Here is a 14,228-nt window from a genome sequence, read left to right on the forward strand (position 1 = left end):
AGAAAGGCAGGAATAGGGGTGCAGGACTTCAGCATCCTACTGCCCAGCTTCAGGACCCCGGTCAGAGGAGAAGGGGCGGGGCGGTCCAGGGACCGGAAGTCAGGAGGCCGACTTCCGTAAATTTGACCGACGTTCTTTACAGCCAATCAGCTGTGGGAGGCAAGCCTGTACCAAAGGTGAGGCCTCATTTTGGTGAGGAGGGCCGGACGCCCGTGGGCCGGGGCCTGAAAGGGGGCAGTGGGCGGGGATTCACGAGCGGTGTCTGTGCTGACCAATGGGCGGTGGGATCAACCTCTTGTGGGCGGGCTCTGGCGGGCGCGGAGACGACGCAAGGGTTGGCGCGTCGCGGCGGCCGAGGCGGCGGGGCCTGAGGACGCGTCGCCCGCCAGCGCGGCTGAGGGACAGGTCCGCGGCGTGGGGTCGAGGGTGCGGAGCGGACTTGGTCCGAGGCTGCCGGGGTAGGGGCTCCTGGGCGACTTAGTAGGGGGTACTTTTGGGGATCCGTGAGATGACTGGACGGGAGAAGGATCTGGGCCGGGGCCTGTGAGGGGCGTGGCGGCCTCTGGGACGCTGGAGCCGGGACGTTAAGGGTTGGGGGAATCTTGGCGGCGTCTCTGAAGGAAGCCGTAGGGGTCTGCCTTGGAGCTTGTGAGAAGGTTGGAAGAGAAGGATCATGGAGGAGACTCAGATGTCGCCCTTTGCGGGGTTCTGTTGTGGGTGTGGAGCTTGGGGCGGGGGCCTTTGAAACTTGAAAGAGATGTCTTCGAGGAAGGGGGAGGAGGAAGTTAACTTTGCTAGCACGGCGGAGGTCAGAGGGAGCACGAATGGGTTAGGGCCTTGGAGGAGCTTAGAAGCCGTTGTCCAGTTCCTGGTAAATTCAGGAAGGCGGGGGCAAGAGATGGGGTAAGCCCAGAGCCGCAGAGGATCTTAGTGACCAGCCGAGAAGGGGAGGGCATGTGGGGGCAGTGGGTAAGGAAGAGGAGGGGTTAAGCTTGCTGAGGGACAGGGAGATGGGAGTGTGTCGTAAATCTGGCAGAGAATCAGGGTGTCCCAGGGTTTGGGGGTGTGAAGAGTGTGGGAGAACTTATAGGAATTTGGGGGCTATGGATGAGATTGGGAGAAGCCTAGAAGGAAGAGGCAGAAAAAGACTGGGGTGTTGTGTGCAGAACCACAGATCTATGGCTCCTGGGAGTTACGGAGGTGTAAGTGGCACAAGCCGGGCTAACACTGACCCCTGGGGCAGTGTGGTATGGAAATGAGATGACACATGAAAGCGCCTCGCCCACCAAATGCAAGTGCCTTCTACAGGGAAGGTGGAATTTCAGCATGGTGGATCTGAAACCTATTTGGGGGATGCTGATCGAGCCTTTGACCCAGAAGTAATGACTGGCATCTCAGTCCTTTTCTGTTTCTCTGTCTCCTCCAGGGTCACAGCGAGAGGACTCCGTGAGGTACTGTTCCCGGACCACTGACCAGGTTTGTACTGGGGTGGAAGACGCTGGAAGGCAGACCGGCCACCATGTCAACATTCAGGCAGGAGGATGTGGAAGACCACTATGAGATGGGAGAGGAGCTGGGAAGGTGAGCAGTCCCCTCTGATGGGGCCCTGAGGAGGGGGGAGACCCGACCTACTGTGGGGTCTTCTGGGGTATATCCTCTCCTCCTGTCCTTTCTCCCGCTCTCCCCAAGCAGGGATGAGTCAGTATCATGTGCTGTGGGATGAATTTGGGCTTTGGAGGGAGCCAGTCTGGGCCTGGAATTCTTGTTCCGACATCCCCTGTGCACTTCCTTTGGGAATAAACATGATCCAGTCCAAACAGCACCTAAGACAGTGCCTGGCCTATGGCATGAGAGCAGTAGATGTTGGTAAAGGTCTGTCTGTGTCTTTAAACCTCTCTTGTGGGAGGCAGTGGAGCCTCCCGGGCCTCCTGTCCGGGCCCACACCCTGGCCCATTGTTAGCATTCTTGTGGGAAAGAGCAGAGGTTTCCCAATCCAGCCGGGCAGCTGATTTCCTGCCAGGCCGGGCCTGGGAGCGTCCCCTGGGAGCTCTCCCGCCTCAGACCTGCCAGCTACCATCCTTTTTTCTGCTGAGCCTCAACCCTTATTTGGTGAGTTTGTTGCTGGCTGGCCTTCCCGGAGCTGCCTTGGCCGGCCCCATGATGTCACCAGAAGGGAATGTAAATAACTGAGCCATTCATCAGGCTTTTGCTGAGAGAGCCTCTGGGGCTCATTTGGGATTCTGAAGTCCCTCCTTTAGGAATTTCCTCTGGTAGAGCGGCAGGAAATGCAGGCCATCTCCCTCACCCCCACGGAAATCTCAGACTCTATTATTGAAAATGTTAGGGCCTTCTGCTGAGAGTAGCAGGCCAATAGTCAGTAAAACTATCATGTATGTTCCCTTTAACCCACCAATTTCACTCCTAGGAGTTAATTCTGTGGGTATAGCATATACGTAGACCTAAGATCTAGGGATGGGGAGAATCACTGTAAGGACTTTATGTGAGCAGAAGATGGGGCCTTTTCGGTGACCATCACAGCATCACTGCTTTGTCAACAGAATATTATGCAGCCATTAAAAAGAGCATGGCAACTTGTATAAAGCAAGCCATGTAGGAATTTTATTGAAATTCTCTAGTAGTTGTCAACTTTAATAATTTTATTATAATGTGTTTTATTTAACCTGTTAGGTCAAACTGTTACCATTTTGGTTGTCATTCATCATAAAAATTATTATTATTATTTAAAAAATATTTATTTATTTGGCTGCTCCAGGTCTTAGTTGCAGCACTCGGGATTTTTTTAGTTGTGGCATGCAAGATCTAGTTCCCTGAGTAGAGATGGAACCCACGCCCCCTGGATTGTGAGCGTGGAGTCTTGGCCACCGGACCACCAGGGAAGTTCCTATAAAATTTTTCAATGAAATAGTTTACTACGTGTTTTTGATGTGAAGCCTTTGAATTCTGGTGTGTCTTGTATGCTCACAGCACACCTCAGTTTGAATGGGTTGGACAGCTTCCGTGTGGCCAGTGGCTGTCATTATGGACAGCATTGCCCTATGTAATGATCCAGAACATTCTTAGAGACACACAGGTGAAGGATTAATGCCATGGAACACTGTGCATACTGTGCTGCACCTGTAGAACTTGTAGATATTGTTTGGCCATCTGACTCCTGGGCTGTTTTTTGTTACACTCCCATTCGTCTGTGAAAGGCTCTACCAGGCAGGACCATTATCATCCCCATTTTGTGGATGAAGAAACTGAGGCTCAGAACAGGAAATCAGCTTGCCCAAGGCCATGTAGACTGAAGGTGGCCAGGCAGGACTCAGGCCTTGAGACTAAGCCCTGCTGATTGCAAAGCGCAGGTGTGCTGGAGCCAGAAGTGGGCGTCTGGCTTCTGCTTTGAGTTAAGCCCAGCCGAGTTTTCTTGTCCTGGGAGTCATGGGCTGAATAAAATGGGAGTGAGTATTTTTGTGTGGATGTGTATGGAGGGTTCTCCCAAGTCAAGTCACCTGGGCAATCTTGGGAGATAAATTAGTCTGCGGTTGGTCAGTGTGGACGCTAGCCTGGTTTCTGTGTCACGGAGTGTGTCTGCATTCGTCACCTCAGGCTGCTGGAGGCTAGATGTCAAGGATCAAGGTGCTGCAGGCTTGGCTCGTCTGAGGCTTTCTCATTGGTGTGCGATGCCCCCTTCTCCCCGCGGCTTCATGTGGTCTCCCTCTGCGCGTGTCTGTGTCCTGACCTCCTCCTCTTACAAGGACACTTAACCCTGTTGGGTTAAGATCCACCCCAGTGACCTCGGGCTCCCTGGTGGCTCTGTGGTAAAGAATGCGCCTGCCAATGCTGGAGATGCAGGTTTGATCCGTGGGTTGGGAAGATTCCCTGGAGGAGGAAATGGCAACCCACTCCAGTATTGCCTGGAAAATCTCATGGACAAGAGGAGCCTGGTGGGCTACAGTCCATGGGGTCGCATCGAGTCAGACACAACTGTGCACCAGTGACCTCATTTTTACTAAATTACCTCTTCAAAGGCCCTAAATCACAGTAGTCAGATTTAGGGGTCCTAGGGGTTAGGATTTTGGGGGACACAATTTAGCACTAACAGTGTCTTGGTTTCCCTTCCCATGAACTCTTTTTTTGTGTGTTTTAAAGAAAATATTTATTTGGCTCTGCCAGGTCTTAGTTACAGTTGCAGCACATGGGATCCTTGATCCTCATTGTAGCATGTGGGATCTAGTTCTTAGACCAGGGCTTCCTGCATTGGGAGTGCAGAGTCTTAGCCACTAGACGACCAGGAAAGTTTCACCTCCCCCCTGCCGTGAACTCTTTGTTAGTTTTTTGATTCATCTTGGAATAAAACTAGAGGGGAAGAAATCCTTGTATTTGAGAATTAGGCCACACATTCAGGCCTAGAGCGTTCCCAATAGGCAGCAAACACTCGGCATTCAATGACATTACTGTCGGAGTGTCATTGTGAGGTGGGAGGTGGACCTGGAAGAATTTGCTTGGTTGATGTAGGCAGAGAGGAGAAGGAAAGACATTTCAGGAGTGAGGAGTGTTAGCTAAGATGTTGACAGGGGCAGGAGCACAACGTACCCAGGGGACCATTGTGGTGGATTTAAGGGACTGGGGGGAGGCCTGATCAGGGACACGACATTTCTCATCTGACTGTGCTCTTGGCTTTTAGACTAGTGTATGAGTTTCCTGTTGCTGCTGTAACAAATTACCACAATTTAGTGGCTGAGAAGAATATCCATGTTTTACGTCAAGGTCTGGGAGTCTGGAGTCTAAAACGAATCTGCTAGGTTGGTCCCTCCGGAGGCTCCTGCCTCTTCCAGCTTCTAGAGGCACCGCATCCCTGGCTCGTGGCCCCTCCCTCCATCCTCACAGGCAACAGCACACATCTTCCGTCTCTCTCTGCCTCTGACCCTCCTGCCTCCCTCTTATGAGGACCCTGTGATGACACTGGGACCACTGGGGAGTCCAGGGTCGTCCCCATCTCAGGGGCCTTAATTCTGTCTTCAGAGCCCACTCTGTCCAGTGAGGTGACACGCCCATAGGTCCCGGGGATTCAGACGTGGACCATTATTTAGCTCACCTTGATTGGAGATCATTTGCACTTCCCACCTGCCTATGTTGACCTTGCCTGCCCGAGTGGGCATAGAACATGTCTGCAGCAGCCGCTGTGGCGCCTTTGTGCCTTGATGCTCACGCGCACAGCGGCTTTAGATGCTTGCCAGCTGCAGCTGGTACACAGTGTCCTAGTAAGGTCCGCTTACTGGGTCCCTTGGCTTTTCTGAAGACCCCGCTGGCTGGGCAAAGACACCCTCACTCATCTGTCTCTTGTTCTGCCTGTCCTGTCTGTGCTATCACCAACTGAAGAGATCCCCCTGTCCCCAGGGCCCATCTCTGCCACTCCTTCCTCTACACACTGGGTCCCATTTCTCTGAGTTGTCACATAGTCACCTTGTCCCCTTTCTCTTGACCCCTGGTGGGACCTGGTTGAGGTCTCTTGTGTGCCTTCTGTCTTAGACTTAGTCTCTACTTTCACATGACCCATAGCCAGTGGGCCACATCCAGCCCTCGCCTAGTGCAGTATGGTCCACTCACGAACGTAGAATGATTTTTTACTTTTTTAAAGGGTTGTAAAAACACATACAAATTGTGACAGAGACCATATGGCCTGTAAAGCTTAAAATAATTATCCTCTGGCCTTTTTCACTCAATTCCTGAGTGAAAGCAAGTTAATGTAGCTAAGTTCCTAGACAGCAAAAGAATTTGGACATTGGACAGCTCCCTGAAGGACAGTAAATAGTTTCTCTCTTTCTCTTCAAATAACAGCTGTCTTGAGATATAATTGGCACACCATACTGTTTATTAAACTGTACAACTTAATGATCTTCCATATATTCACAGTTTTACAGCCATCACTATTAAATAATCTCAGAACATTTTCATCATCCCAAAAGGAGCTCCACCCCCCTAGTCAGTCACCCTCATCACCTCCTCAGCCCCTGACAACCAGAAACCCACTCTCTGGCCTGTTCTAGGTGTTTCCCATCAGTGGATTATACACTGAGTGTCCTTCTGCATCTGTTTCTCTCACTGGGCATCATATTCTCGGGGTCCATCCACATTGTAGCAAGTGTCAGGGCTTCACCCCTTTTCAGGACTGAGTAATGCTCCCGTGTGTGGAGGGACCACATTTTGTGTATGCTGTATCCCCTGATGGCCATTTGTCTCTACCTTATGACTGCTGTGAATGATGGTGCTCTGAACATTTGTGTACAAGTTTTTGTAGAGTGGAATTCCTAGGTCTGAAGGTAACTCGATTTTTAAGGTTTTAAGGAACCTCCAGACAGTTTTCGCCACAGGTTCCCCGTCTGGCTTTCCCACTAGCCGTGCACCAGGGTTCTAGTTTCTCCACATCCTCCCTCCTCTCTTGTGGAAACTTGTGTGCTTCTTTCACTCTGAAGCTCTTTTGAACTCAGTGGCTTTTTATATTTTCTTGGATTTTAAACTGTGATAAAATGTGCTCTGAAAAGTTGAATCATATAGAATCATAGCAAATATTAATAAAAAGAAAAAACCCCTCTTCACTGCCCTCAGTCCTGCTCTTCAGAGATATCTGCTGCTCACAGCCAGGCATGTGTCCTTCAGACCTCTTACCTGTGGCAACCTCTTACATGGCAACATACCTTATATGTGGTAAAACATGTACCTTTCTTTTTTTTGATTAACTGGTTTTTGTCTGAGCTGGGTCTTTGTTGCTGTTCAGGGTTTCTTTAGTTGTGGTGAGTTGGGGCTACTCTCTAATTGTGGTGCATAGGCTTCTCATTGCAGTGGCTTCTTTTGTTAAGGAGCACTGGCTCTAGGCCGCCTGGGCTCAGTAGTTGTGGCACTTGGGCTTAGTTGCCCCATGGCATGTGGGATCTTCCTGTACCAGTAATTGAACCTGTGACCCCTGTATTGACAGGCGGATTCTCAACCATTGGACCATCAGGGAAATCCTGTATCTTTCTGTTGTACCCAAAATAACCTCATTCCTTGTGTTCCTCTGCTGCTGTTTTCACTGAGCAGGTCTTCATGGGGGTCTGTCCTCTCAGTGCCTAAAGAATCAGCTTTCAAGACTGCAAAAAATTCCGCCTGACTTGCCGTGATAGGGTCCAGCTTCATTTTGGTAAACATGGAACCATGTTGGTTCTTTCACTGCTGCAGACACTCTGGGCAGCCACTGTGTTCAGTGCCAGTTTGCACTCACGTGGAGCACCGCTGCCAGGGGTGCATTCTTGAGGTGGTTGGAACGCACTGTCCTGGGAAGTGGCCCAGGTCCCCAGAGTCCTGCGTCTCTCTCAGCACCTGCTTCCTCCTCCCCTCCCCTCTGTCCCTGCAGCGGACAGTTTGCAATTGTGCGGAAGTGCCGGCAGAAGGGTACTGGGAAGGAGTATGCAGCCAAGTTCATCAAGAAGCGCCGCCTCTCGTCCAGCCGCCGGGGAGTGAGCCGAGAGGAGATCGAGCGGGAGGTGAACATCCTGCGGGAGATCCGGCACCCCAACATCATCACACTGCATGACATCTTTGAGAACAGGACGGACGTGGTGCTTATCCTCGAGCTGGTCTCAGGTGGTGAGCTCTTCGACTTCCTGGCCGAGAAGGAGTCACTGACCGAGGACGAGGCCACCCAGTTCCTCAAGCAGATCCTGGATGGTGTCCACTATCTGCACTCCAAGCGCATCGCCCACTTCGACCTCAAGGTAGTCCACTGGGCCCATAACACAGGGTTGGGGAGGAGCCTGGCCAGCGTGGGTGAGGACAGGGCTGAGAGGGTCCACCTCCCTTCTCCCATGGTGTCCTTGCTGGGGGCATTGAGGAGATGGATGGCTCTGGGCTGGACCTGTGGAGGGGAGTCAGCCCATACATACCCCACACACTGGGCCAGGCCAGTACTGTTCCCTGAGACATGGGGCCAGCAGCCTCAGAGGCCCCTGTCCATCCCCCTGCCTTTCTCCCCAAACCAGCCAGAAAACATCATGCTCCTGGACAAGAATGTGCCCAACCCACGGATCAAGCTCATTGACTTTGGCATCGCCCACAAGATCGAGGCAGGGAACGAGTTCAAGAACATCTTTGGGACCCCGGAGTTCGTGGGTGAGGAACGGGTGGGCCTGGGGGCACTGGAGCATTTCCAGCTGGCTTAGGGGGAGGCAGGCCCCCCAGGCCTCAGGTTTCCCATCGTGCCCTAGTGCTGGGCACCGAGGACTCAAGGCCTGGGGCAATCACCACCTTGGCTTTCCCTGCCAAGAGCCAGCCATGTCTGTGGGCTCTGCTACTCCCCTGGGCCATGTCCAGGGTGCCCCCTTGGGCACATCCGGCACCTGACCCTGTCTCCCTGTCTCTGCAGCTCCTGAAATTGTCAACTATGAGCCCCTGGGTCTGGAGGCAGACATGTGGTGAGTGAGGGTGGTGGGCCCAGGGCTGCCCTTGTTGCTTTTCCTCAGGGGACCCTCCTTTTGTGCCCGGGAGCTGCCGCGTCACAGCCACGGGCTGGGATGCAGCCCCTCCTCCTGGTCTTGGAGCCATGGGGCAGGGGCAACACAGTCTATTGCCTTAGGACAGGGGTTGCTGACCTATCCAGGCCTGTGAGCTAGGAAGAGTTCTCAGGTCTTCGAAGGGTTGTCAAAAACAGATGAGTATGTGACAGAGACTGTTTGTAGCCCGAGCCTGAAACACCCACTGTCTCACCCTTTACATTAATAGAAAGAGTTTGCCAGGTCTGCACTCAGCCACAGAGGCCTCAAGAGGCTCCACATCTGCGTGGCCTGTGGTGCCTTTGTGCTCTGTCTACCCTGCCCGCACCCCGGCCACTTTGAATCTGGACAGGCAGCCATGGCCAGAGGTGCCTCAGTGTTCAGTCCTGACACCCTTGGAGCAGAAGGTGGGACTTGGTGGGGGCTCTTTAGACCCTGGAGGGAGAGGGTCCCTGGGGCTAACAGGCCTGCCCCCCACCTGGCTGGACAGTCTTGGACTCTGGGGGTTGGGGTGCTAAGCCTGCAGCTGAGCTGACCCCATCTCTTCTGTGTGTTCTCCAGGAGCATTGGCGTTATCACCTACATCCTGTGAGTACCTGCCCTCCCGGGGCTTTGCTGGGTCATGAGGAGGGTCGGGAGGCTTCTGTGCAGGGGTCACAAGTGGAATGCAGGACCCTCAGTGAGCTGACCTGTTGCAGTGCTCACGGCCTCTGGATGGATGGACAACTGCGTGAGTGTGTGCAGGATAGAGTATGTTCAGGAGAGTTCCAAAGGCAGGGCCTCACCATGTGAAGTAACCACGCGAGGCTCTGGTCTGGGACTGTTGTCCCCTAGTCCTTGGGCTGTCAACTCCTCAGTGTGGTGGATTCAATCACAGGCCTTTGGAGATGGACTCAGCCTCCGACCCCTCCCCTTCCTGGAGGTTGGAGGCAGAACGAAAGTTCCATCCCTGTGACCCCACTGCTCTCCTCAACTGGCACCCCTCTCCTTAGGGCCTTTCCACAGACACCTCATTGGTACCAATTCAGGTGTGGCTGGAAGGGGCTTGTCATGAGCAAGAAAAGACACTTCTTTTATCTCTATTCTCTGGAGTTGTTTTAGGAAATGAAACAAAGACCAAATTTTATAGCAGTAGATGCTCCTGCCTTGGGTTTTAGGAAGTTTTAGGGTTTTGTGTGCCTGCAGTTGGGAGTGAAAACCAGCTATACCTATCTCTCACCTAAAAAGTCATAGCATCACACACCCAGATCCATGCAGCGTGGTGGTGTGGCCTCAGCACAGCACACTGGAAAGACACCTGATGTCTGCGGTGTTGGCCGGGAACCCCCAGCACTGCCCCCCCAGCCCCAGTTAACCATTTTGCCTCTAACTACTAAGGGCTTCAGGGAAGGGACTTTGAGACCAAGCCTCTAAGACTAAGTCTATGGGGATACTTTGAGGTTCTGCAGAGATTTTGCTGACTCATTTCAGCACCCCTTACTGGCTGGGTAGTGGATTTTCCCTGCCTCTGGTTGGCGGCTGGGCGTATTTATGCAGGGTGACTGGGGGCCTGGCATTTGCCTCCCTCCCCATCTGCCCCCTCCATGGGCACAGTGGAGCTGGGTGGTGGCCTGGGCAGCAGCCTGGTCGTGGAGTGACCGCACACCTGTCTGGCCCCCCTGAGCCTGGTGTCTGTCTCCTAGGCTGAGTGGCGCGTCCCCGTTCCTGGGTGAAACCAAGCAGGAGACCCTGACCAACATCTCGGCTGTGAATTACGACTTTGACGAGGAGTACTTCAGCAACACCAGCGAGCTGGCGAAGGACTTCATCCGCCGTCTGCTTGTCAAAGACCCCAAGTAGGAGCACTGGGCCAGGCAGGGTGGGCCAGGCAAGTCCCCCAGAATGGGCGCTGTGGCCGAGGACAAGTAACGTGTCCATCTGAGATGCCACTCCCGTACCTGGGAGTTGGCCGTGGCTCCTGTTCTGGGCGGAGATAGCACAGGGAGGCTTAGGCTGGCCCTCTTAAAAAGCTGCTTCTTACAAAGCTTTTCATTTGTTGCCAGTGTTTAGGATAGGAGGTTTCATATAAAATTCTAAATTACTGTTTGGTTTTTTCCCTAGAAAAAGCTAAATATGCTGGCAACACAGAGCTTTCATTCACCCAGAGGTGCTCCCATGGGCTAGTCCTCCCCAGGCTCCTCCTCTGGGTGTCTGAGTTATGAGACCCCAACATTAGGTGTCAATGCTGTTAGCAGACAACATGGAAACCCTGGAGTCCATGTCATCCCCAAGCCCCTTGATGGGCTACTTGTGGCCAGCCAGGCAGAGTGAGAGACCTTAATTGTGCCTGTACTGGCATGGTTGTTTCAGAAACTTGCTGCTGGGCTGCACAGTGACTTCAGGGACCAGGTTTCAGGGTGGTGACCCAGGGGAGGTGCCCTGAGTCAGCCATAGGTCAGCTCTGAGAACCAGAGCTGCAGCCGGAAGAGCGTGGACCACCCCTTGCTGCTCTGTGTGGGGAGAACGGTGAAGGCGGCACTCACGCAACTAACCAGTTCTGGGGGCTCTTCCAGGAGGAGAATGACCATCGCCCAGAGCCTGGAGCACTCCTGGATCAAGGTGAGGTGGTGGGGCTGCCCCCACATGGGCATGGTAGTTGGGACCAGCCCTCAGCATGGGCGAGGGTCCCCACAGGAGTCGGCCTAGATGCTGTGGGCACAGGGTGTATGTCAGTGTTGTGTCGGAGTTGTCTCATTGAACTGTTGGCTGGAGTCCACGGCCCCTCTGCACACAGCAGGGTGCCCTCCCCAGAACTTCTCATAAAGGGATCACCTCCAGGCCGAGGTCAGGCTTGGCAGCCTCAGTCAAGGGTCAGTGAATACTTCTGGCTCTCTGGTCTCTGGTGTGACCATGTGGTCTGCCATCAAGTCTCAGCTCAACCATCAGAGCGGGAAAGCGCCAGGACCACGTGTACTTAGATGGGCAGGGCCGTGGGCCAATATAACGTGGGCGGAGGGCCCGGGGACTGCCCTGCGGCCCTAGTCCAAGGCGCCCTTTCCTCCCCTCCTCTCCCCATGCAGGCCATCCGGCGGAGGAATGTGCGGCGGGAGGACAGCGGCCGGAAGCCAGAGCGGCGGCGCCTGAAGACGGCACGCCTCAAGGAGTACACCATCAAGTCGCACTCAAGCATGCCCCCCAACAATACCTATATCAACTTCGAGCGCTTCTCCAAAGTGCTGGAGGAGGTGGCGGCGGCCGAGGAGGGCCTGCGCGGGCTGGAGCACAGCCGACGCCTGTTCCATGAGGACCTTGAGGCGCTGACGGCCATCTACGAGGAGAAGGAAGCCTGGTACCGTGAGGAGAACGAGAGCCTAGGCCAGGACCTGCGGCGGCTGCGCCAGGAGCTGCACAAGACGGAGGCGCTGCAGCGGCAGGCACAGGAGGAGGCCAAGGGGGCCCTGCTCGGGGCCAGTGGGCTCAAGCGCCGCTTTAGCCGCCTGGAGAACCGCTATGAGGCGCTGGCCAAGCAGGTGGCCTCCGAGATGCGGTTCGTGCAGGATCTGGTACGCGCCATGGAGCAGGAGAAGCTGCAAGAGGGGGAGTGCAGCCTCCGCTAGGGCCGCCCAGGGTGCGGCATCCTCGGCCGTGGCAGGCTCCATCGCCCTGATGTGGCCCCACAGTGCCCAGGAGCTGGAGGCCGGATGCAGTCCGTGGGCCCCAGGAATCCACGGCCCAGGGAGGGCTTGGCCCGGCTCTGCCCCAGAGGCCTTCTCTGCACCGCCCTAGTGCCCCTAGCCCAGCCCCTCCCTCCCTCCTGCGGCTCCATTCCGGGAGCATCCAGGGCAGCATCACCTCAGGACCTGTGCGAGGGGGCGGCACATCCACGACAGAACTGGCCACAGTGGACACACACGCCTCACACCTGCCCAGGGTTGGGCTGGCAGCCTTGACGTTCAGAGCCTGGCCAGTAGCCTCAGGCTCTCCATTTGGGCCAAGTGTGTGGAATCTTGGTGCAGGGGCATGGGGGCTGTCTGTGAATGTCCTGGGGCTCAGAACTGAGGGGGAGCCTCTGCTCGACACCCTGGCTCCTCCACTCTGGAGAAGAGAAACTGCTCCTCCAGAGTCAGTGGTGGAAGGGCCTCTGATCCAGATCCTCCAGCCCCTCTCAGTGCAGGGTCAGTGGTGGAAGGGCCTCTGATCCACATCCCCCAGCCCCTCTCAGTGCCCCTAGCCCTCGAGGAGGTGTCAGTCTGGGGGTTATATTGCAGGGGGTGGTGGTGGCAGGGCACAGGGCCCGGGTGCGGTAAAGGAAGTATCTGCAAGGCTGAATCTGTTTTTGCCAAGGCAGGCCTCCTGTGGGGAAGGGGATGAAGAGCCTTGGAACCTCTCCTTCTTTCCAGCTCCCTGAAAATGCTTAGAGCCTTCAGCAGGGTCCCAACCCCGCCTCATCCCCAGCCCGATCCCATCGTACTCCCTTCTCCAGTGCTACCCTTGGACCAGCATCTCTCTAGTGGACGCCCTGGAGTAACTGCTAGGGGCCCTTGTTACCAGCGTCCCCTACCTGGAGAGCCCCAGGGTCCCTTACAGCCTGCCCACTTGCTGCGCTCCGTGCAGCTGCTGGAGAAGGCGCCCTAAGTGGTCTCTGTGGCAGTGCTGCTTTGTGCCACTAGGTGCTGCCCTGCAGCGCGGTCCAGAGAATGTGCCCTAAGAACCAGGCTTCAGCAAAACCTGGGTCCCAGCTGTGGCCATGCTGAGCTCCAGCGGCGTTCCCTGCTGCCATTGTGTTAATCCAGGGGCCCTTATGCAGCCCCCCGCCCTTAGTCCGAGAGGAGTCGTCGTAACAGAGGCCAGCCAAGGCCATATGCGGGGAGGAATGGGTGGGCAGGTGGGTGGCACTCTAGCCGTGGCCCCGGCAGGGCTCAGGCTACAACACCCTGCAGGGCTGAGGAGGGCACTAGAGCCTGGCTGTGGGGCTGGCAAAAAGGGGCAGGGCGGGCCCACTCTATGCCCCTCACAAGCACCATTGTGTGACACACACAGCTCTGAGCATGTGCCTGCTGCCAGCCTTAAGGAAATAAAATACACTTCCCTGGCTCCTGCTCTTCTCTGCTTGGCTGGGATGGGGGTGGCCTGCCTGGCAGTTAGCTGGCACCACAGCCTCTGTGGCCTCTTGTGTCTTCTTTCCTCTGTCGCTGCGGGCCCTCATGGCCCAGGGGGGTCTTGGAGGCTGCCCCTATCTTGGGGCTCAGCTGGGGACGTCTCTGAAGAGCTGGAGGCATCCAGGCGACTGGAGTTGGCTTGGAGGGGTTTTCTGTCCCTCTGCTCCTGAGACGCTGTCAGGTCACGTGGGCCCCCTGCCTGCTCTGGGCGTGCCTGGAGGAGGTGTCTTTGCCACTCCTGCCCCCAGTCACCCAGCCTCTGGGTCTGGAATGTGGTTCCGAAGAGGGTCCCTCTGACCCGCTTCCTCCTCCCCAGTGGCCTGGTCAGCATTCTGTTCCCTCGTTCCCTGCATCTCCCTATTCCCCCTGTTTTAAACCAATTTTAGAAAAATTGAGAAGACTGTAAAATTCATTTTTCTTTTTTTATTTGGGGGTGTTCCTTTTTTTGTGGCCGTGAAGCACAGCATGGGAGATCTTAGTTCCCCAGCCAGGGATCGGACCCATGTGCCCTGCAGTGGAAGCATGGGACCCTAACCACTGGACCACCAGGGAATTACCTGTC

The 14,228-nt window shown here is 55.1% G+C and overlaps 1 protein-coding gene across 2 annotated transcripts; it reads left to right on the forward strand.

The window, feature by feature from the left end:
- The first annotated feature begins 288 nt into the window (after positions 1-288).
- On the forward strand, positions 289-13,601 carry DAPK3 (death associated protein kinase 3). Of its 2 annotated transcripts, none has more exons than XM_019964460.2 (9): positions 289-405; positions 1,427-1,581; positions 7,394-7,754; positions 8,019-8,148; positions 8,402-8,450; positions 9,090-9,116; positions 10,211-10,363; positions 11,081-11,126; positions 11,588-13,601. In XM_019964460.2, exons 2-9 carry the CDS (start codon positions 1,520-1,522, stop codon positions 12,122-12,124), a joined length of 1,365 nt encoding a protein of 454 aa, XP_019820019.1. In that variant the 5' UTR covers positions 289-405; positions 1,427-1,519; the 3' UTR covers positions 12,125-13,601. The 2 variants fall into 2 exon arrangements, with proteins under 2 accessions (XP_019820019.1, XP_019820018.1); XM_019964459.2 differs by having other exon boundaries at positions 322-458.
- The last annotated feature ends 627 nt before the right edge of the window (positions 13,602-14,228 follow it).

The sequence above is a fragment of the Bos indicus genome, chromosome 7, assembly GCF_029378745.1.
Source record: "Bos indicus isolate NIAB-ARS_2022 breed Sahiwal x Tharparkar chromosome 7, NIAB-ARS_B.indTharparkar_mat_pri_1.0, whole genome shotgun sequence".
Lineage (NCBI taxonomy): Eukaryota > Metazoa > Chordata > Mammalia > Artiodactyla > Bovidae > Bos > Bos indicus.